Source organism: Vicugna pacos, chromosome 9, assembly GCF_048564905.1.
Source record: "Vicugna pacos chromosome 9, VicPac4, whole genome shotgun sequence".
In the NCBI taxonomy this organism is placed as follows: Eukaryota; Metazoa; Chordata; class Mammalia; order Artiodactyla; family Camelidae; genus Vicugna; species Vicugna pacos.
This window is the reverse complement of record NC_132995.1, coordinates 58,825,500-58,848,638: the sequence shown is the minus strand read 5'-3', so window position 1 is coordinate 58,848,638 and position 23,139 is coordinate 58,825,500. Positions and strand designations below refer to the sequence as shown.

Genomic DNA, 23,139 nt, shown 5'->3' with positions numbered 1-23,139 from the left:
TTTGAGTATTATCTTGTTGGAATTATAATTGTTCTAAACATTTAATTTTGAAATATTTTGTATTTATAATAGATGAATACGAACGGGAAGAAACTAGGCAAGTTTATGTGGACCTAAATAGTAACATTGAGGTAAGTGGTAGTGAAAATTTGAATATTTTAAACAGAGGCATTTCTTAGCAAATAGATTGATAGCTACAAAGATATGGACAGTCATTCTTGCTAAAGGGATTCTTATTTATATTTTGATACATGATTATATACAATAAAATTCCCAAGATTCTATCCTGTAATAGTGTATTACTATTTAGGAGTTTTTGAATTTACATGTTAGTGTCAATATTTAACTTCATTTATCAGATATTAACTGTGTCAGAGACTAGCACATTTTGGCATACAACTATTAATTTGAAAAACATGCGAAGTATTATTAATCAGTGTCTGGTTCCTGTTCACCATTCTTATCCTATCCTCTGTCATTTTCCACTTTGCTTCTCTGCTATAGTTGTTCCTTTCTTCTTCGTTTCTCAAACTTGCTAACCTCTTTCTGATCTTACTTCTTTGAATTTGTTTCTTCTGTATAGAACTTTTGTGTCCAAGATCTTATGCAAACTCATGAGCTTCATTCTACTTTTTTATTATCCACTGTTACTACTTTACCTAAAATATCTTTCTATTCAGTTATCCTCTATCTCTTCACTTTGTCTAACTTTTTCGAAGAGCACTTAAAACTACATCACATTTATTTGAAATACGTGTGTGTGTGTGTATATGTATGTATGTATGTATTCTTTCTTACACTGTAACATAAGTTAGTTCTAGTATGATAAGGCCTTTGTCTTATGTCCTAAGTGCCGAAAACAGTGCCTATCACATAATAGACACTAAGCAACTATTTATTAAATGAATAAATGAATTCATCCAATTTTACAAATCAGAATTTGTTGAATGTTGAATGAACTCATGCTGCCAGGTCATGGAAGTATAATTTGGATTCTTATGGGGAGAGATCTCACTGAGGTTATACTTTAGTGAAGACAGAAATAAGTAAGCAAAAATCAATATAAAATTACAGATTTTGATATGGGCTATTAAGTAGATGACTAGATTATGAACAATTGTTTTGCTGCTGTTTGCTATTATATAATGTGTTTCCAGTGCCTTTAAACATCTAAGAAGCTACTATATTAGGCACTGTTAATACACTTTAGTAAATTATTTAATTATTAAAAAGTATAGGGTTTTCATTATTCAAAGTTGTGTAGTTTTAAATCTAATGATCACATGATACAAATTTATTATTTCTGTTGTTTAAAGAAAAAAAAAGTCTGAGTATAATTCTTAAAAGTTAAACTTTATATTTTAGAAAATGATAATAGCTTTTGAGGAACTTCGTGTGCAAGCTGAGAACTCCAGACTGGACGTGCATTTTAAGTGTAGGGATCCTTAGTTTTTATATTACTCTTCTGCTATTTATATTTTTATTAGATTCTGTCAATGTTTTCATACTTTCAGCTTGATGCCTAAATTATTAAAAATTTTTGTATTCTATATGGTTTTGTAGGCCCCTCAGAAATCTTGTGGATTATGGCAGGGAACTGATATATGTTAAAAATACCCTTTTGGCTTCAAAAGCTACATTTTCCCTGAAATCAAATTATGGTTTGTATTTAAGATTTCATAAGTGTGATTTGGTCTTATTTTTACACTTCTTGGTCAAGTTGCATGTTAAAATAATTATGTATATATGTTTAAAATCTGTTATTTCATATTAGTGTGTTATAAAGAATAAGCTTTTATATATGTGCTGTTATAAGAATTACAGAATTTTTGTAAGTTACTGTAACTTTGATATTATTTAAATTCATTATTTTACTAAACAGAAAGTTAGCAGCACAGAAACAGCAGTTTTAGCTTCTTAGAAACCTTTGGGGTTTAGTATCTAGATAAATAAGGAGGTGAAGTAAAATAAAAGAAACTCAAAATTTTGTCTGTTATATGATTACGTTAAGATATTTAAGTATATTTGTTTTATTTTTAAAGTAAAGGAAGATTATGAAAAAATCCAACACCTTGAAGAAGAATACAAGAAGGAAGTAAATGACAAGGAAAAGCAGGTATTTTTAAAATATCAATTCTCTGTATTCTTTATAGTTGCTAAATCATAAGATACTTAAAATTTCAAGAGCAATTTGTATTTGCTGCCTGCATTATACATTTCTATGAGAGAATTTTGATATTATACATATCCAAATATATTTTCTATTTGCCTTAATTTCCGTTGACTCAAATATGCACATACTGAATGCTAGACTTTTTTAAAAATTAGTACATCTTCTACAATATTTATATTAGGGTATTAGGTATTAGGTTATTGCTGCAAAAATATTTTGTGAGAACTTTTGTTCACGTAAAAACCTCATAAAATGTAAAGATAATGATCATTAACCACTCAACCCACGTTTTGTAGTTAATTTTGAAATACATGATTCATGACACCAATGAAGAGGAACTAAAACATTCTTTTGCTTGTCGGAGACTTGAAAATGATGTGTCTGTTTTTTTACATTCGCAAGAATATTGATTTCATATGACTATTATGCCAACTTTATCAGTTTCAAGCCTTCTGAATCCAAAATGGAAAGCAAAATATAGAAAGGAATCCTCTTTTCTCTATTTCCCCCTACTTTTTCAGAGTTTTTATTTGACTTGCCACTGATACCTCGTAATTATAGATAACAAGAAAATCTACTTAAACAATAATGACATGTTAATTGAAAGTGCAGAGAAGATTCTTAAAGTTTTTTTAAAGTTCTGGTTAAATGATAGAATTCTACTTTATGTATTATACTCAGATATTTTGAGTTATTTTTTCCTGTATTTTAACTGTATTTTTAAACCAGATTTCTGAAAGAAGGAGGTCTTTTTAAAAGTTAAAATTGTACTTAGTATAGAGAACACAAAAAAAGAATAAAATGCTAAAAGCTTGTTGGAGATTTGGGTACATGAGCAGAGCTTATAGATTTTGAGAGTTCCCTGTAAAGTGATGGTGTGGCCATCTAGTGTTTTGCTGGAAACTCCTAAATGTCATTATTTATAAGACTTTTTTTTTTTTTTTCTGGAGTTCTCCAGATTCCTGCCTGGGAATGTAAACTTTGTTGATGGCATTTTGGAGCTGGATTGACAGGATAGGAAAGACAGGCTGAGTCTCAACATTCCATATGCTGACATCTCAATTAATATTCTTTGTCCCCACCCCTTCCTGTGTCTGAAATACCCAGGTTTAGAGATTCTTTTTTTCAATTTTACCATACTACTGTCTCTTACAAAGATAGAGTAGGTTAGTTCTGACTACGTTGGCTTTCAGGGAGTAGAGTCCAGGAAAGGAGGGTAAGAGGACCTAGGGAAATCTTACTACTCTTTGCAGACTTCCAGACATTTTCCTTGTACTTAGTCTCCTGTTTCATACCTGTTTTCCACAGCATCTGTTGCTTCTAATTCTTCAAACATTGAGTTTCTTTGGGATTGATTTATCTTGCTTTTCATTTGTAATCATCCCTGTGTAGACTCTTTAGTTTTGACCTTGCTTTTTTATGTTAAATCATTTTCTGTTTCTTCTGTTTTCCTTTTTCACGTGTTACGGTTTGGATTACAGAAGTCTCATGGTTTAGTGGAAGATGAAGTCTTTGGTGTTTTCTTAGTTATTTTTTGTGTGATTTGAAGTTGAAAATAGGGTGGAGAGGTCTTTCTGCCATCTTGAATCTGCAAGTCTTCGTTTATGTTTACAAGTTTATGTTTCATGTATTCTTTACATGCACTCTATATTCTAGCCATCTGAATGTTTTCAGCTCTTTGAATAAAGCTCGATCTCTTAATCCTTTGTGTTCTTGTAAGAATCTAGAATGCTCATTTTTCCCTGTGAGCCTGATTAATGTGTACTTGTCTATCAAGACTCAATTCACTTCTTTCTCTGGAAAGGGTTAGTTTTTTTTTTTTAACATTTTTTATTGATTTGTAATCGTTTTACAATGCTGTGTCAAATTCCAGTGTAGAGCACAATTTTTCACTTATACATGAACATATATATATTCATTCTCACATTTTTATCTCTGTGAGCTACCATAAGATCTTGTATATATTTCCCTGTGCTATACAGTATAATTTTGTTTATCTATTCTACAATTTTGAAATCCCAATCTATCTCTTCCCACCCCCGCCCCCTTGGCAACTACCAGTTTGTGTTCTATGTCTATGAGTCTATTTCTGTTTTGTATTTATGCTTTTTTTCTTTGTTTTATAGATTCCACATATGAGTGATCTCATATGGTATTTCTCTTTCTCTTTCTGGCTTACTTTGCTTAGAATGACATTCTCCAGGAACATCTGTGTTGCTGCAAATGGTGTTATGTTGTCGGTTTTTATCGCTGAGTAGTATTCCATTGTATAAATATACCACATCTTCTTTATCCAGTCATCTGTTGATAGACATTTAGGCTGTTTCCACGTCTTGGCTATTGTAAATAGTGCTGCTATGAACATTGGTGTGCAGGTGTCATCCTGAAGTAGGGTTCTGGGAAGGGTTAGTTTTTTTATTACATCCCCTAAGACTGATTTAGTTGTTTTTTTCCTGATTCCTATAATATTTTTTTTTCTGCTACTGACAATATTCAAGTATAGTTGTTTGACTCTTGGTCTAGGCTATGACTTTATTGAAGGTAAGTTCCATCATCTTTGTATATTCAATGCTTATTACGGTTTTTGGAACAGAATAGGTGCTCAATAATATTTATAGAACAAATGAACCAGTAGGTTTCAATATATAATCTTGTAAGTGATAACTTAAAATGCATACTGTAATATTGGATATATTGCATTAGTTTGTTCATTCCTTTATTCAATAAATGTTTATTGTGCAGGCACATACTAAATGCCAGGCATAGCCAACTAAAAAGCATATAAAAAAGTACATAAAATAGTCATAGATAGTGATAAATGCTAAGGTGTCTTATTTAATTTTCATGTCTATAATGTATTATTTTAATTTTTCACTTTAGGTATCACTGCTATTGGTCCAGAGTACTGAGAAAGAAAACAAAATGAAAGATTTAACATTTCTGCTAGAGGAGTCCAGAGATAAAGTTAATCAATTAGAGGAAAAGACAAGTAAGGATTTATATAATAAAATATAACTATGTCTTATGTATTCCTCTTATTATGTTTTAAATTTAGTTTTCATTACAATTTTGTTGTAATGCTTTCTAATGCCATAATTCTCAACCTGGATTGGGCCAGTTGGAGGAGGGCATTATAGAGTCACTTAGGAAGCTTTTTCAAAGTATACATGCTCCTCTTTTCCCTTTCCATATTCTCACCTTCTTCAGAGTTTCAATAAGGTGCTCCATGAAAACAGGGATCTTTGTCTGTCTTTGTTCAGTGATACATTTCAAGTGCCTAGAACAGTGCTTGGCATATATTAGGCACTCATATATTTTATAAATAAATGAATACTTAGGGAGCATTATGGAGGGAATTATTAATTATTCTTGGGGAAAGGCATTTGGAAAGGCATTAAGGGAAAATTTTTTATTGAACTAGACCTTGGATGATTAAAGATTCACAAGACAGTGAATTGGAGGAGAGAGTATAGGCAGAAAAAAATGGTTTATGCAAGTCATTGGAGTGTGAAAGAGTATATTTGAAACACTGGTTTCTATATTGTGTATCTTCAAGAACTCAGATGAGACTGGAAAAAAATGTTTGCATCAGATTATGAAGGATCTTTAGTGTCATGTTATGTTTAGACTATCTTATTATTGAATATTTTTCAAACTTGTTCGAGTGGTAAGGCACTTGAAATGCATAATACACTTTGTAAAATACTGTGCCCCTTTCAAAACATCATAGAAATCTTGTGGCATTTTTTTCCCTTTTCTCTTAAAAACATTTTCTCTTCTTTATTTGGCAAATAATTATCTAATTCCAGCTAACCTATGCCTGCTCATTTCACCTTACTGTCATCACTGTATCTTATACTCCAGATATGTTAAAATTGTTTCAAGTTCTCTTACATTTTATGTTCTTACTATCTCACCATCATGATTTTGGCTACTTTCGCTACCCAAAATGAACCTCCTGCCTTGTCTCTAAATCTGTTGGCGAAATTCTAGTGAGCTCCTGATTATTTACTTATTTAAACCTTTTTTTTATTGAGTTACAGTCATTTTACAATGTTGTGTTAAATTCCAGTGTAGAGCACGATTTTTCAGTTACACATGAACATACATATATTCATTGTCACATTTTTTTTTGCTGTGAACTACCACAAGATCTTGTATATATTTCCCTGTGCTATACAGTATAATCTTGTTTATCTATTCTGCATATGCCTGTCAGTATCTACAAACCTTGAACTCCCAGTCTATCCCCTCCCAGCCCCCTCCCCCCTGGCAACCAGAAGCCTGCACTCCACATCCATGAGTCTGTCTCTGTTCCATATCCATGCTCCTTTTTTTTTTTTTTAAGATTCCACGTATGAACGATCTCACACGGTATCCCTCTCTCTCCTCCTGGATCACCCTACCTAGAATGACACTCTCCAGGGACATCCATGTTGCCGCAAATGGCATCATGCTGTTGGTTTTTATGGCTGAATAGCATTCCATTGTATAAATACACCACATCTTCTTTATCCAGTCATCTGTTGATGGACATTTAGGCTGTTTCCATGTCTTGGCTATTGTAGATAGTGCTGCTATGAACATTGGGGTGCAGGTGTCTTTTTGAAGTAGAATTCCTTCTGGATATATGCCCAGGGAGCTCCTTGTTATTTAGAGTGGCTTAAGCATTACTTGTGTGTCTCCTATGAGTATCTTGAGGGCAGGCACTGTGTCTCACTAAGTATCTTTTTAACTCAAGTGCCCAGCATATTGCTATGTATGTATAATAGGAATTCAATAGGTATTGGGAAGAATGAATATTTGGTCTTATCATATAAACTGGAAACAACTTTTTGGTGATAAGTAACTAGTACTGTGTGATTCTGAAGATTCATAAGCACTGAAATTTATTCATTTAAGTTACTTTTCATTGTTTCCCATGTGTATGTATTTTGTTTTTCTCTTTGTTTCGACTTAGAGATCTTCTATTGACCTGTTACCTAACCCTGCCTTCTGCTGTGTCTATAAATTTGTTTTTAAACCCATCTACTGAATTCTGCACTTTAATCATATTTTTTTCCTTCTAAATTTGTTTTATTCTTTTTCTTAAGATTCCACTTCTCTGGTTAAATTCTCCTCTTTTAAAAATGACATCTCATCCTTTTGAATATATTAATAATTAATATTTTATAGCTACTTTCTTTTTACATCAATATCTGGCTCACCTGTTGGTCTGTTTCTGTTTTTTTAAAACTATGATAAAGTATACATAACATAAAATTTACCATCTTAATTGCTTTAAGTGTACAGTTCAATGGCATAGATAGAGTCGCACTGTTATGCAGTCATCACCAGTATATTTCTCAAGAACTCTTCATCTTGCAAAACTGAAACTCTGTATCCATTAAGCAGTAACTCCCCATTCCCTCTTCCCTCCAGCGCCTGATAACCACCATTCTACCTTCTATTTCTCTTTTTTAAAATATTTTTTTCTTTACATTTTCTGGGTGACTTTATTTACATAGGTTTTTTTTTTCTTTGGAAGGGGTGGTAATTACCTTTATTTATTTATTTTTGGAGGCAGTACTGGGGATTAAACCCAGGACCCTGTGCATATGAGCATGCATTCTACCCCTTGAGCTATACCCTACCCCCTCTATTTCTTTTTAATTGTATTTTTTAGTGATTTGTCTTTATCTTTTGCTGTGCCCAGTAATTTTTTAAAAATTGAAGTATAATAAGTTTACAATGTGTCAATTTCTGGTGTACAGCATAATGTTTCAGTCATACATATACATACATATATTTGTTTTCATATTCTTTTTCATGATAGGATACTATAAGATATTGAATACAGTTCCCTGTGCTATAAAGAAGAAACTTGTTTATTTTATACATGCTAGTTAGTATTTGCAAATGTCAAGCTCTCAATTTATCCCTTTCAGCCCCTTTCCCCTGGTAACCATAAAATTGTTTACTATGTCTATGAGTCTATTTCTGTTTTGTAGATAAGTTCATTAGTGTCTTTTTTCTTTTTTTTAGATTCCACATATGAGTGATATCATGTGATTTTTTTCTTTCTCTTTCTGGCTTGCTTCACTTAGAATGATGATCTCCAGGGTCATCCATGTTGCTGCAAATGGCATTATTTTATTCTTTTTTATGGCTGAGTAGTATTCCATTGTTAAATATACCATAGCTTATTTATCCAGTCATCTGTCTGTGGGCTTTTAGGTTGTTTCCATGTCATGGCTATTGTATATAGTGCTGTTATAAACGTTGGGGTGCATGTATCTTTTAAAATTAGACTTCCCTCTGGATATATACCCAGAAGTGGAATTGCTAGATTATATGGTAAGTCTGCTTTTAGTTTTTTGAGGAATTTTGACACTGTTTTTCCATAATAGCCACACAAAACTGCATTCCCACCAGCAGTGTAGGAGGGTTCCCATTTCTCTACACCCTCTCCAGCATTTATCATATGTGGACTTTTGAATGATGGCTATTCCATCTGGTGTGAAGTGATACCTCATTGTAGTTTTGATTTACATTTCTTTTAGTTAGTGATATTGAGCATTTTTTCATGTGCCTATTGGCCTTTTGTATATCTTCATTGGAGAATTACTTGTTTAGATCTTCTGCCCATTTTTGGATTGGGTTGTTTGGTTTTTTTTGTTATTAAGTTGTATGAGCTATTTATATATTCTGGAAATTAAACCTTTGTCAGTCTCATCTTTTGCAAATATTTTGTCCCATTCATAGGTTGTTTTGCTTATAGTTTCCTTCACTGTGTGAAAGCTTATAAGTTTAACTAGGTCCCAAATGTCCATTTTTGCTTTTATTTCTATTGCCTGAGTAGACTGACCTAGGAGAACAGTGCTGAAATTTATGTCAGAAAATGTTTTGCCTATGTTTTCTTCCAGGAAGTTTATAGTGTCTTGTCTTATATTTAAGTATTTAAGCCATTTTGACATATTTTTGTGTATGGTGTGAAGGAGTGTTCTAACTTCATTGATTTACATGCAGCTGTCCAGTTTTCTCACTACCAGTTGTTGACAGGACTGTCTTCTCCATTGTATATTCTTGCCTCCTTTGTTGAAGATTAATTGATTGTTAGGTCTGTGGGTTCATTTCTGGGCTCTCTATTCTGTTTCATTGATCTGCATGTCTGTTTTGGTGCCAAAACCATGCTGTTTTGATTACAATAGCTCTGTAGTATTGCTTGAAGTCTGGGAGAGATATTCCTCCAGTGTCATTCTTTTTCTTCAGTATTGCTTTGGCTATTCTGGGTCTTTTGTGATTCTATATAAATTTTAGGATTATTTGTTCTAGTTCTGTGAAGAATGTCATGGATAACTTGATAGAGATTGCATTAAATCTGGATTGCTTTGGGTAGTATGGCCATTTTAACAATATTAATTCTTCTAATCCAAGAGCATGGGGTATCTTTCCATTTATTTATTTTTTTCATTTTTCAGTTTTATTAGGTAGAATTGTTATAATTTGACTGCAAATATACAATGTATTGCATATAAATACATATACACAATATACTGTACATATTTTTAAAAATTTACATGTATGTACTGTTCATTGTTTTTAAGAGATTTAGAGATTTAGCTTTTTAAACTTACATAGTTATCAAAGGAATAAAGCCAACCACAAAATAAGAATTAATTCAAAATTATGCATACACTCCACTGTTAACAGCAGCATTATTCATAATTGCCAAGATATGGAAGCATTTTAAGTGCACATCAATAGATGAATGGATAAAGAAGATGCAGCACCTATATGCAATGGAACACAACTCACCCATAAGAAAGAAGGATATTTTGCCATTTGCAGCCCTTCATTCACTTCAGGTGGGCGACCCACAAGCTGAAGATAATTAAGTCACAGAGGCCCTCCCACAGGAATGAGAGTTCTAAGCCCCACGTTAGGCTCCCCAGCCCTGAGTTCTAGCATTGGGAGGAGGAGGAGACCCCAGGACATCTGGATTTGAAGGACAGAGGGGCCTAGCTTTAGGAGCCCCAAAGGACTAGGGGAAACAGAGATTTCATTTTCTTGGGAAGCATACATAGAATCTTGAGTGCACCAGGTCCAAAGGCAGAGGCAGTGATCATAGAAACATGGGCCAGGCCTGCCTGCTGGTTTTGGAGGGTCTCCTGAGGGCATAGGGGACAGCTGCGGCTCACGCAGGGGACATAAAAGCTGGTAGTGGACATTTCGGAAGTGTTAATCTACATGAGCTTTCCTGGAGGCTGAAATCTTGATTGGATCATTAGCACCAAGACCTAGTCTCATACAACAGCCTAGGGAAGCTTCAGGCCAAACAATATACAGGGTGGGAACACAGCCCCACCCATCAGCAGACTTCCTAGGCCACAAAGGCCTCTAGACAAGGCCCTTCCCACAGATGTCCAGGACCAAGCTCCACCCAGCAGTGGGCAGGCACCAGCTCCTCCTGCCAGGAAACCTGCATAAGCCTCTAGTCCAGTCTCATCCACCAGCGGCAGATACCAGGAATAAGAAAACAACAATCCTAAAGCCTGTGGAAGGAATTCATGAACACAGGCCAGACTCTACATTAGAACCAGCTGGACTGCAGCCTTTGGGTGACAAGAGAGGAGTGTACTGCTGGGATGCATAGGATGTCTCCCACAGAGGGCCACCTCTCCAAAGTCAAGGAATGTAACTAACCTATCTAAAAATACAAATAGAAAGATAAACAATATGAGGCAGCAGAGGAATATCTTCCAGGCCAAGGCACAAGATAAAATCCCAGAAGAAGAAATAAGTGATGAGGAAATAGGCAATTTGTCTGAGAAAGAGTTTAAAGTAGTGATGGCGAAGATGTTCAGAGAACTCAAGATGAGAAGTATAGATGCAAAGAGTGAAGATTAATACCAGAAATATATAGGAAGCCTCTACAAATCAATGAAAAGACAATTTATATAAATAGCAAGAAAAAAAAGTAATTGCCCCCAAATAAATGAAATCATCTGTAACAATAGGTAAGGATGCAGAACTTCATTACTAATCTTAGATTTGCAAATTAAAATCATTATATATATTTCACCCATCATATTTACACAAACTAAATACTATGTTCAGGGTTAGCAAGTATGCAGTAAAACAGGCACTTTAATGTACAATTTGCTGAAAACATTGGAATTATTTGTTAGAAGTACATATAACCTTTCACCTGGAAAATCCACACCTAGGAATTTATGCCAAAACTCTAATTGCTTCTAAACTTGAAAATATATTAATAATCTTGATAATTCCAGTCATTTTGCAAAAGACTGGAAACAAATAAAGGAACATCACTTAGCAATGTGTAAGTCAACTAGGAAATTATGCCATAAGATGTAATATTTACCAAGTGATACAGACCTGAATCATACGGAAAAATATTAAAAGTATGTTTTTTTTAAAAGATGATGAAAAGACAGCCTGGGAGACAGCACACCACATATCTGACAAAGGACTGTTATCTATAATATATAAAGAAAACTCAGCAATAAAAAAGCAAATAAGCCAATTAGTGTCTAGTTTAATTCCATTGTGGTCTGAGAGCAGGCATTGTAGGATTTTCTTTTAAATCTGTTATAGTGTGTTTTATGACCCAGAATGTGGTCTATCTTGGTCAATTTTCCACATGAGCTTGAGAAGAATGTTTGTTCTGCTGTTATTGGATGAAGTAGTCTGTAGATGTCTATTATATCCAGTTGATTTATGGTGGTGTTGAGTTTAACTATGTCTTTTCTAATTTTACTGTAAACTCTCTTAAAACTGCTTTTGTCATGTCCCATAGATTTGGAAAGTTTTTTTTTCCATTTTCATTTGTCTTGAGGTATTTTCTGATTTCCTCTTTGCTTTTTTCATTGACCCTTTGGGTTGTTTTAGTAGCATGTTGTTCAGTCTCATGTGTTTATGTTTTTCCCATTTTTCTTCCTGTTAATTGATTTTTAGTTTCATATTGTTGTGTTTGGAAAAATGCTTAATAAAATTCCTGTCCTCTTAGGTTTGTTGAGATTTTTTTTGTAGCTTAGCATGTGACCATTCCATGTGCACTAGAAAAGAATGTATATTCTTCTGTTTTTGGATGGAATGTTCTGTAGGTATCTGTTAAGTCCAGTGGATCTAATGTGTCATTTAAGACCACTGTTTCCTTATTGATTTTCTGTCTGGGTGACATGATCATTAGTGTTATATCCTCTTCTTGTATTGATCCCTTTATCATTATATAATGTCCTTTATCTTTTGTCATAAACTTGTCTTATTGTCTGTTTTGTCTGATATGAGTATTACTACCCTCGCTTTCTTGTCATTTTCATTTTCATGGAATATCTTTTTCTATCCCTTCATTTTCTGTATGTGTGTGTCTTTTGCTCTGAAGTGAATCTTGCAAGCAGAATGTAGATGGGTCTTATTTTTTTATCCAATCAGCCACCCTATGTCTTTTTTTTCTAATTAAGTATATAGTTAGTTTCCAATGTTGTGTCAATTTCTAGTGTACATCATAATGTTTCAGTCATAAATGTACATACGTATGTTCCATTTCATATTCTTTTCATTATAGGTTACTACAAGTTGTTGAATTAGTGAATATAGTTCCCTGTGCTATACAGTATAAACTTGTTTATCTATTTTATATATAGTAGTTAGTATCTGTAAATCTTGAACTCCCAGTTTATCCCTTCCTACCCCCTTCCCCCACTGGTAACCATAAGTTTGTTTTCTGTGCACCCTATGTCTTTTGATTGGAGCATTTAGTCCATTGGTATTTAAAGTCATTGTTGATAGGTATATACTTTTTGCCATTTTGTTATTTGTTTTCTGGTCGTTTTATAGTTGTTCTGTCTTCTTTTAGTTTCTCTTTTGTGATTTGATGATTTTCTTAATGATATGCTTGTGTTCCTTTCTTTTTAGCTTTTGTGTATCTATTGTAGGTTTTGATTTGTGGTTACTATGGGATTCATATATGGTGACCTATAACTATAGCTTCTTCTTATAAACTGGTAGTCATTGAAGTCCAAACATACTTTAAAATATCTACCTTTTAATAATTCCCTCCCCAACATTTTGTGTTTTTGATGTCTTATTTTGCATCTTCACTTTTATCCCTTTGATCTTTATTGGTTTTACAATTTCTTGTTTTTTAATCTTCATCCTGGAGTATTTAAGTGGTTGTTGCTTAGCCTTTATTATATATTTGCCTTTACTAGTGGGATTTTTCCTTTCCTATCAGTTCTTGTTATAGCCTTTTCTTTTCCACTTGCAGAAAACTCTTTCTTTAACATTTCTTTTAGGGCATGTTTAGTATTGATGAATTATTTTAGTTTTTGCTTGTCTGAGCAGTTTTTATCTCTCCTTCAATTCTAAATGATAATCTTGCTGGGTAGGGTATCTTAGGTTGCACTTTTATCCCTTTCAGCCCTTTAAATATATCATGCTGCTTTCTTCTGTCCTGCAAAGTTTCTGCAGAAAACTAAGCTGGTAGCCTTATGGGGGTTCCCTTGTTTATGACTCTTTCTTTTGCTGCCTTTAGAATTCTCTCTTATTTTTAACTTTGCCATTTTAATTTTGGTATGTCTTGGTTTGTGTCTATTTGGGTTCATCTTGTTTGAGATCCTCTGTATTTCCATACCTGGATATTTGTTTCCTTCTTTAAGTTTGAAAAGTTTTCAGCCATAATTTCATCAATACATTTTTGACCTTTTTCCCTGTTTCCTCCTTCTGGGACTCTTATAAGGCGAATGTTGGTATGCTTGATGTTATCTCAGAGGTCCCTTAAAGTGTTCTCATTTAAATTTCTTTTTTCTTTTTGCTGTTCTTATTGGGTGATTTACATATTTCTATTTTCCAGATCACTTATGCTTTCTTCTGTATTACTTAGTCACTTGTTAATTCCCCCTCATGTGTTTTTCATTTCATTTACTGGGTTCTTTAGTTCTGACTGATTCTTTTTTATATTTTCTAATTATTTGTTAAAATTCTCACTATGTTCATTTATTCTTTCCCCTAATTCTGTTGGCATTCTTATTACTAAAGCTTTAAATTCTACCTGGTAAACTGTTAGTTTCTTTAGTTGTTTTTTAGGAATTTTCTCTTGTTCTGTTGACTGAAACAAATTCATCTGTCTTCTCATTTTGCTTAATTGTCTCTGTCTTGATGAAACTAGGTGGAAAAACTACCTACTGAGGTCCTGAAGGGAGATCCTTGTCTAGGAGAGTATGTGTGCCCAGTGGCTGTGATGGGAGAGCTGGATATGATATGAGCATGAGTTCTGTCTTTTCCCAGCATGTGCTGGCAGCTCTCAGCTTGATAGGAGACAGGGCTAAAGATGGAGGGACTAGAGCCAGAGCCAGGTGTGAGCCAGGATTTGTTCTCTGCTCAGTGGCCAACATAACTGTATTGGTGGCAGTGTCAAGTCCCAAGTTGCTCAAGGAGAAACTCTAAGGTTTAGGTCTGAGCTGGCTTCATTCCTTCTAAGTATGTGCTCTCTTCCCTCCCAGCACGGGTACCTTCAACCCGGGGGGCTGGAGTCAGAGGGGCTGGTGCAGGTGCTTGGTGTGGGTCTGGGTACAGGCTGTGACATCCCCAGCCACAGTCAGAGTCTGAACTGCTTTTGATGCACTGGTTTTGTAAGAACCATTAATGGCTGCCCCTGCACTATTCAGATGCTGTTCTAGATTTGAGCTGCCTTTGTTCTTCACAACTGTGCACTCCCCTTGGCCACTTAAAACCCTCACCCTAGTGTAGAGCTGGGCTACAGAGCAGGCAGAGCTGGTGTGGGTGCTTGGTGTGGGTCTGGGCCAGGCTATGGTGGTCTCAGCTGCAGTTAGAACCTGGAACCACTTCGGTTGCACTGTCTCTGAAAGTGCTGGTAATGGCTGCCCCTTCCCTGCTTAGACGCCATTTTGCATCCCAGCTGGCATAGTCCTTCACAACTGAGCACTTCCCTCAGCTGCAGCAGCCCCTGCCCTAATGTGAAGCTGCATTGTGAAGCAAGGGAGGCCCGAGCAGGCACTTGACTCAGGCTGGGTGACACACTGTGGAAGTCACAGGAAATGAACCAGAGTCCAGTGCAGTTTCAATTTGCTTTCTCTGTCTTGTTTCAGGAGTAAGCAAGTGTTGCGTTTCTCTTCATGAGTTGAGTCTAGATTTCTTACAAGTCCCCTTGTTAGTGTCACTGGTTTTCTAACTAGCTAAGGAGACTTGTTTTCCTGCTGTTAGACAAGTCTGAGTGCCCAGTATGTGGTTTGAACTGCTCACTCCCCAAGGAGGATTCCCTTCCTCTGTGTCACCTCATAAGGGCACAGGTCCCAATGTGATTCTTTCTTTTCTCTTCCCACTGAATTCGAAGTGGATCTTTCTTACAGCCCTGGTTGTATAAGGGTTTTTCTGCTAGTTTCCAGTTAGTTTTCAGTGAGAATTGCTCCACCTGTAGATGTATTTTTGAGGTGTTCCTGGGGAAAAGTGATTTTTGCATCCTACTCTGCCATCTTGATCTTGATCCCTCCTCTTATTGCTCAGAGCTTTTATTTAGATCATATTTTTTCTGCCTTCAAGAATAATGCTTAGAATATTCTTTAGTGAGGATGTGTTTATGATGATTTCTCTTTTATTTGAACATTTGTTTATCCATTCTCATCTGGAAAGGATATTTTTGTATGATACGTATTTCTGGTTGGCACCCTGTATGTTTTCCTAGAAATTTCTCTTAGCACACTGAAGGTACCATCCTGCTTTTGGCTTTTTGTGTGTGTTATTTGTCAATTTAACTGTTGAACTTTGAAGATAAGGTATCTTTTTCCTCTCTTGTAGCTTTTCAAATTTTTTTTTTTGCCTTTGATGTTTTAGCAGTTTCATATAGTATGTTAAGATACACACTTTATTTTATAGCTTCTTGAATCTGTAAATTAATGTCCTTTATTATTGCTTCTTCAAACATTTTAATTGTTTTATTCTATTTCCTCCCTTTTTGGAAATCTGAATAAAAATTATGTTAATTTTCTAATTCTATCTTCTGCGACTCAGTTTCTTTTCTATATTTTCACAGTTTTGCTTTTCTGTGCCTTATTCTGATTTATTTTGACTATTCTTGTCATTTACTAATTCTCTCTTCATTTGTTTCTCATTCATTATGAACTCTTCCAATTTTATTTTCAATTATTAAGGTGTTTATTTTAAAATGTTATTATTTTTCAAATCTGCTATTCTGCTTTATGTAGTTTTCTGTTTCTTGTTATTTACAGGAGTTTTCTTGTTTAAATATACTAAGAATAGCTGTTTTATGGTTTTTTTCTGATAATTCTTTATCTTAAAGGTTTGTGAGCCTTATACTGTCTTTTTGTTTCTGGTAGTTTTTAGTCCAAGTGCCTTGTTTTATTGGGTGCCTTGTTGTCTTTGATTCCATTTCATTATTTCTCTTGAAAAAATTATTTGTAGGTATAATAAGGCCTGCCTGTTATATAGGTAACTTAACTTCCTCCTTAGAGGATTTGTATTTACTTTTACCATGTGCATGGTGGCTCTGCAATCTTAAGTCAGTTTCATGGCTTTGGATTAACTGGACCATTCTAGTGATTGAACCTGTGCTGCAAATTTGCTTGAGGGTTTAGTTTACTTTTGCTTCCTTTGTATATGTTGTTTGTCCTAGCTTATTGTACAAAGATTCAATTCTTGGGCTTTCTACCTTATTCAGTCCTTGGATTTTCATATTTCTTTTCCTCACTTCATCATAGTTTCAAATCAAAATTCTAGTTTTTCCAGGACCTGCAAATGACCTTGGGGCAAAAGCAGGTTTTTGCATATATTACTTCTCCAAGTTTCTATTTTCTCTTCATTTTGTGCCTGGTAATTTCTTATTATTTTGTTGGGAATTTAATTATTTTAATATTCTTGATATATTATCCTGAACTTTCATTCCTTTTTAGAGGAATGTTTGTTTGAATGGCATACCTTATCATTACCCCAATGGAGTTTCCAGTTTCAATTTTATGTGTCATTTCTAGATAAGTTTTAGTTTGTGGACATCTTCCTTACTTCTTTTAGTTTTGAAGAATGATATAATACCTTTTGTTTTAATCCACAGCCAGTAATTCTAACATGTGAAATCTTGCAGTCAGGTCCAAGTCTGCCTTTTGTTCATTTTGCTGACTTTACTCATTGTGCTTTGTGATTACTCTGTGTGTTAGTCTTGTGATTTTTGATTGTGAGGTCATGTAATTTCATCTGTGGATATTCTTTAAGGCCTGAGTTGGATGTATGTTTTTACAGAGAAGATTTACTTTTGTAGCTTCTGGAATCCTGGAGGAACTTAGGGGAACTTCAAATTAAGTTTTGGCTTGGAGCTTTTTAGGATATTCAAGAAGCATATATTCAGTTCCTACACATGCCTAAGTACTAGTTTGTGATCATGATTTCTCAGATGAGACACTTATTAATAACAGACCATAATAGTATCATAATTGATAGTCTTTAATTATCATTTCCTTCTCTCCAGATCTGCTTTTCCTATTTTTTTTCCGGAGATGGACCACTGATCTCTTCATTTCTACACAGATTTTGAGAATGGAATTTTTACAAAAATACAAACTGGAAACATTATTCTGTTGCTTAACATCCTTCATTATTTTTCATTGGTTATGAAGTTGTATAAATCCTGAACAAGTTGTGTATAAATCCTGAACAAGTTGTATATAAATCCTGTTACGATTTTTGTCCTTATTTTTCCAATCATATCTGATTTGATTTTTCCCTTATAATTTAAATTTCAAATGTATTAAAAAATACATTTTCTTTAGACTCCAGAATGTGTCATCTTGTCTCTTTCATTTTTGCCTTTGTATATGCTCTTTCACCTGTCTTGTGATATCTTTCTTCCCTGATTCCTGTTACTCTTGTTAATTGTTACTGGCTTTCAAATGTTTCAACTCAGCTATTACTTTCTGGAAGCCTACTTTGAACTCTCCCTCTCTATGTCTATCTTCCCTTACCTCTAACCCTTACCATTTCTGTTTGGCTTAGGTGTTCCCTCTATGTATATTCCTAGAACTTCTAGTGAGTACCCATCAGTACTTATTTTTGATAATTTTCTGCCTGCCCAATTGTATTGTAAATACCTTGAATTTTAAACAGTCTTTAACATTTGTTGACTATACGCTAGACACTGTGGTTAAACATTTTAAATTGCATCATCTTGTTTAATCCTAACAGCAACCCTTCAAGATATGAGTAACTATAATTTTCCATGAGGGAAAAGTAGAGACAGACTGGTTAAGTATCATACCCGAGTCTAGGTAACTAGTAAAAGGAAATAGAATAATTTAAACCAACGAAGAGCATGAACTTTTTTCCCTTAGTGTTTTTATGAGGTTTAAAAGTGAATGCACACATATAAAGCATATAGACGAGTATCTGGCACTTAGAATTTAGTAAATATTAGCTATCAAGTGAAGTCAGTAGCTTTTTGGGTAATATTTAAATAAGTAATATAATAATTCAGAAAAATATAAAAATCAAGATAGGAAATAATGAAAATAAATCATGAATAATTTCACCAGTAGGAGATGAATAACTCTTGAAATTTTTGTGTGTTCTTTCCTTTCATGTGCACTATTTACATAAATATTGTTTTTAACTTGCCCTTTTTATTCTATGATATTTTATGATATCCAAATTAGTAATAAATAAATAAATAAATAAATATCTATATCATCATTTACAGTGGCTATATGGCATACCATTGTATGTATATATCACCATAATTTAATTTATCTCCTGTTGGATATTTAGGTTGTTTCCATTGTTTAGTTGTTACTAAAAATGTAGCACTGAAAGTCCTTATCTATTCATCTTTGAGTGCTTGGATGATAGCAATCTTGAAAAAATAAAAGTTGATGATGACCAATACAGTGCATCTATATTTGCATAATTCTTCCTCATTTTGGAGTATTAAATAGAGGAAAAAAGTAATTGTTACAAATAATTTGTTTTCTTGGTATGTATTTTCTATTGAGTACTACCTATCTACAACTTTCTCTTTTAGAATTACAGAATGAAAATTTAAAAGAATCAAATGAGAAGCAAGATCATTTGACATCAGTACTAGAAGATACTAAAATGTCTTTGCAAAGAAGTGTGGTATGATATAAAAACTGATTAGTGTGTGCTAATTCTCACCCCATCAATCAGTCTACAAATGTTTATTGAATGCTAATACTATGCACAAGGACGTGAAGCTTCAAATAGAGAAGATACAATTCCAGTCTACAAAATGCTTAGAGTTTAACTGGAGACATTTGATAAAAACATATCAAAAGTATGATTAAAATACAAAACTATACTGGGAACCAACGTGATTCAGGCAAAAATTCTACAATAGTTTTAAAAATGGAAATAACACTATGGGATGGATTGGTTAGGAAGACTCCATGGAGTCTTTGGAGGTGTGCTTTGGAGGAATGGTGAATTGAAGTAAGAGTAGTGGATGGGACATTCCAGATTAGCCAGGATAGGGTAAAGGAGGGGGTGAGAGGATAAGGAGAGTGGGAGGGAAAGGCAGTCAATTACAGAAAGCAGATGAATTCAGCTTTTTCTTGAGGCCCTTACTTCATAGCTTTTGTTTGTACTGTATTTCATTTAGAGTACTCAAAAGGCTTTAGAGGAGGATTTACAAATAGCAACAAAAAAAATATATCAGCTCACTGGAGAAAAAGAAACTCAAATGGAAGAATTTAATAATGCTAAAGCTGCCCATTCATTGGTGGTTACTGAACTTAAAACTACTATCTGCAACTTGAAAGAATTATTAACAACAGAACAGCAAAGGTAAATATACTTATTTAGCTGAATAAAAACAATTTACTTCTAATATTCAATGCCATTTTCTGTTCATTGTCAACTGACTTGTAATTCCTATAATAACTGTAACCAAGTCTCTTTTTATATTGTATCAATTGGGAACACATTTTAAGAATTTGTATTGGGTAAGTAGATATCCCAGGGAAAGAGCAGGTATTCCCATGCATGCTTTTCATAGCGTTCAGCAATATAGACAAGCTCATAAGTGCTGATGCAGTGATATGATGTATTTAATTAAACTGTGGATTATTAAGTAGAAATAACTTCCTAGGCTGTGGGTTTATTTTATTGAGGTCTGTAACCTTCTTTCTGACTTATAAATTTAGCAACTAGCCTTGTACAGAGTAGGTACTCAAAAATTTTTATTAAATCAATGGATTAATGAATATGCTTAACTATATATAAAATAAAGTATTCATTTGCATTTCATCTGAATAGTTTCTCTAAAACTTGAGTTAAAAACTTACTCTGTTTTTCACTACTTTGTATTAAGGGACTATTTTTATAAAGCTGTGTTATGAGGCCTAGGTAATTATTTTTGTCCCATTAGTATAAGGGTTAATTAAGTCTAGAGGGTGAAAGAGAGGAAAAAACTTCTCTGTGAAGTCATGACCTGAGCCTAGCAGAATTTCTTCTTTACTGCTTGTGTATGGTGAAGGAAGAAAGGCTAGATTTTCTTGCTAGCTAATCTTATATATTTTTGATTAGACTTTCCAGGTGATTTTCAAATTTAAAATTTCTAAGTGACCTTAAATGTCATCTATTCCAATTATCTCAGTTTTATAGGTGAGGAAATGGAAAGCCAGCGTAGTTAAGAGAATTGCACAGTTCTCATATTTACATTATTCCTAAGGCAGAATTCAGTATAATAGTAGTTATATACTCAGTCTCTTTCAAAGTTGTAGGAAACATTAATTTGATTATCATCAATAGCTAAGAGATAAATCATGACAATAAGCTTTAAAGTTTTATGTAGATGCAATTGATACACAACTATGTATGTATAATAGTAATATCTTGTTTTCAAATGTTACACTATCTGGCACAAAGTAGGTAGTAAAAAATGTGTAATAATTGAATGAGTGAGTCTGTGCTAAGATATATTGTTGCTAAATTGCATCAGTTTTAGTTACTAGATTAAATTCTCAGTAAAAGAATATTTTACATTGTGAACTAATATAATTATTTTGCAAGATTGGGAAAAAGTGAAGATCAGTTGAAAGTACTTACCATGGAACTTCAGAAGAAGTCAAGTGAACTGGGTAAGATTTAGAGAATAACATGTATATATGACAATATTGATTATATAACCATAAACATTATTTCAGAACAAAATATATTTTCTCCTCTGTTGTTTACCAATAGTGATTATTTGATAACTTTTTATTTGAGTTTTTGAAGATAGAAAATTTAAATCTTAAGAAACACTGTCCAGTTTCATAATGCAGTTCATAGGTGTCCAGAAGTATAAGGAGCCAAGAGATGTTTTTGTAGCCTTTTTTTCTTATTTTAGAATTTAGAGGCCTTAATAATTCTTAGTGGGAAAGGTCTGCTATATTTTAATTGAATTTTGAAATTTCATTGATTAGTCATGTTGGACTATGAATTATTATAAGAAAATGTGATCCTATTTTATCATATGGTGTTGTTAATATTCAACTTTCATGGCTAATAGAGAGAGAAGTTCAATTGACTTATGAGTTTATGACCATTTAGTTAGCTAATTCTAATAATTCTATGCTTCATATTTACAAAGCTTCATATCAACAAATGTGGAGATTTATAAAGCTATAAAAACATTTTTTCCAATTTTGGTGAAAATAATTATTTGTATCAATTAAAATAATTCATAGATAGGTAGGTGTTTTTCTAAAAATCTCTATAATTTTCTGTAATCTTTATTATTAGCTTTGAATACTTATCTGATTAAAATAATTATCAGTAATAGTGCTTTATTTGGATAATTGGTTGAACTTTGAAACACTGTTTTCCTTTTGCAATGCTTAATTTTCCACTATAGACTAGACTAACTTTTGAACACCCAAAACTGTTTTAACCAATTGTAAATAATTTTTTAGTATTATTTTATATTAGAGTGATGGTAAATGGACTTTTCATCCAATTTTTAAGTCTTCTTTTAGAGCAAAACATACTATTTTGAATCACTGCATATATCTATGTTCTTTAGAATTGGTCAATTGAATGTTGTAGACTAAATAATAATTTCAGTCCTTAAAATATCTTTAATGGATATTTATTTGTAACAATAAATCTGACATTGAATATTAATAGCTGTTATTGTCATATTAAAAAAATAAAATGCATAATGTGATATTTCTCTTAGTAGAGCAATATATAATGAGAAGTTTGGATAAGGAATTCTAGAATTGTGGAATAGTTCTGTGTGTGTTTCTTAGCATTATCTTAGGTGCTGTGAAAACATACAAGAAGTGAAATATCATGTCCTTGAGAAATCTCTATTGTAGGACAAAGTTTGGACACAAAATCATTAGAGCAGTATTTCCAAAATTTAGGGAGTGAGCAAGAATTTTGTTTAGGATAAGAGAAAGAAATATTAGAACTTTTATTTCTATTTATTTTTATGCTTTATACATGTTTTATAACAAATAATACCATAATACACATATTTATGTTTTATATAAATTTACAAAACATAAATATGTATTTGTGTTATATACATATTTATATATTTGAGATAAGTGCTCATAGATTTCTTATTGATGGAAATGTGATAATGCTGTTAAAAAGAGAAAACCAAAGGTGTCAGGGTGGACTGCAGAGTTGGAAAAGGCTTTGTAGAAGAGATAGCTTTCAAAGGTAGACTTTAAGGTATAGAGAAGCTTTGGGTAGTTGCAGAAATGATGAAGTGTGCAAAGTATTATGTATAGGAGAGTGTCATTAACAGTGATATAAGTATCCAATGTTAGTTTGTTTTCTTCTTTGGTTAATAGTATAGTTCTCAAAACCAAAAAATCTTCTTTTTCCCTTACTTTCACTTCTAACTGGTTATTCAGTGCTGTTGTTTCTAACTCTTAATATCTAGCTGTTAAAATCTAACTAATTTAAGAGTTTCTAACTCTTAAATA

At 33.2% G+C, this 23,139-nt stretch overlaps 1 protein-coding gene across 4 annotated transcripts in view; it reads left to right on the top strand.

Annotated features, from left to right (window-relative positions):
* Positions 1 to 23,139, top strand: part of SYCP1 (synaptonemal complex protein 1) — a 104,117-nt gene that overhangs the window by 19,080 nt on the left and 61,898 nt on the right. For all 4 annotated transcript variants that reach the window (XM_072967953.1, XM_072967954.1, XM_072967956.1 and 1 more), the window contains exons 9-15: positions 73 to 131; positions 1,366 to 1,435; positions 2,043 to 2,116; positions 5,054 to 5,162; positions 19,218 to 19,312; positions 19,815 to 19,999; positions 21,227 to 21,294. In XM_072967953.1, coding sequence (XP_072824054.1) covers positions 73 to 131; positions 1,366 to 1,435; positions 2,043 to 2,116; positions 5,054 to 5,162; positions 19,218 to 19,312; positions 19,815 to 19,999; positions 21,227 to 21,294 — 660 coding nt within the window. The remainder of the gene's footprint in view (positions 1 to 72; positions 132 to 1,365; positions 1,436 to 2,042; positions 2,117 to 5,053; positions 5,163 to 19,217; positions 19,313 to 19,814; positions 20,000 to 21,226; positions 21,295 to 23,139) is intronic.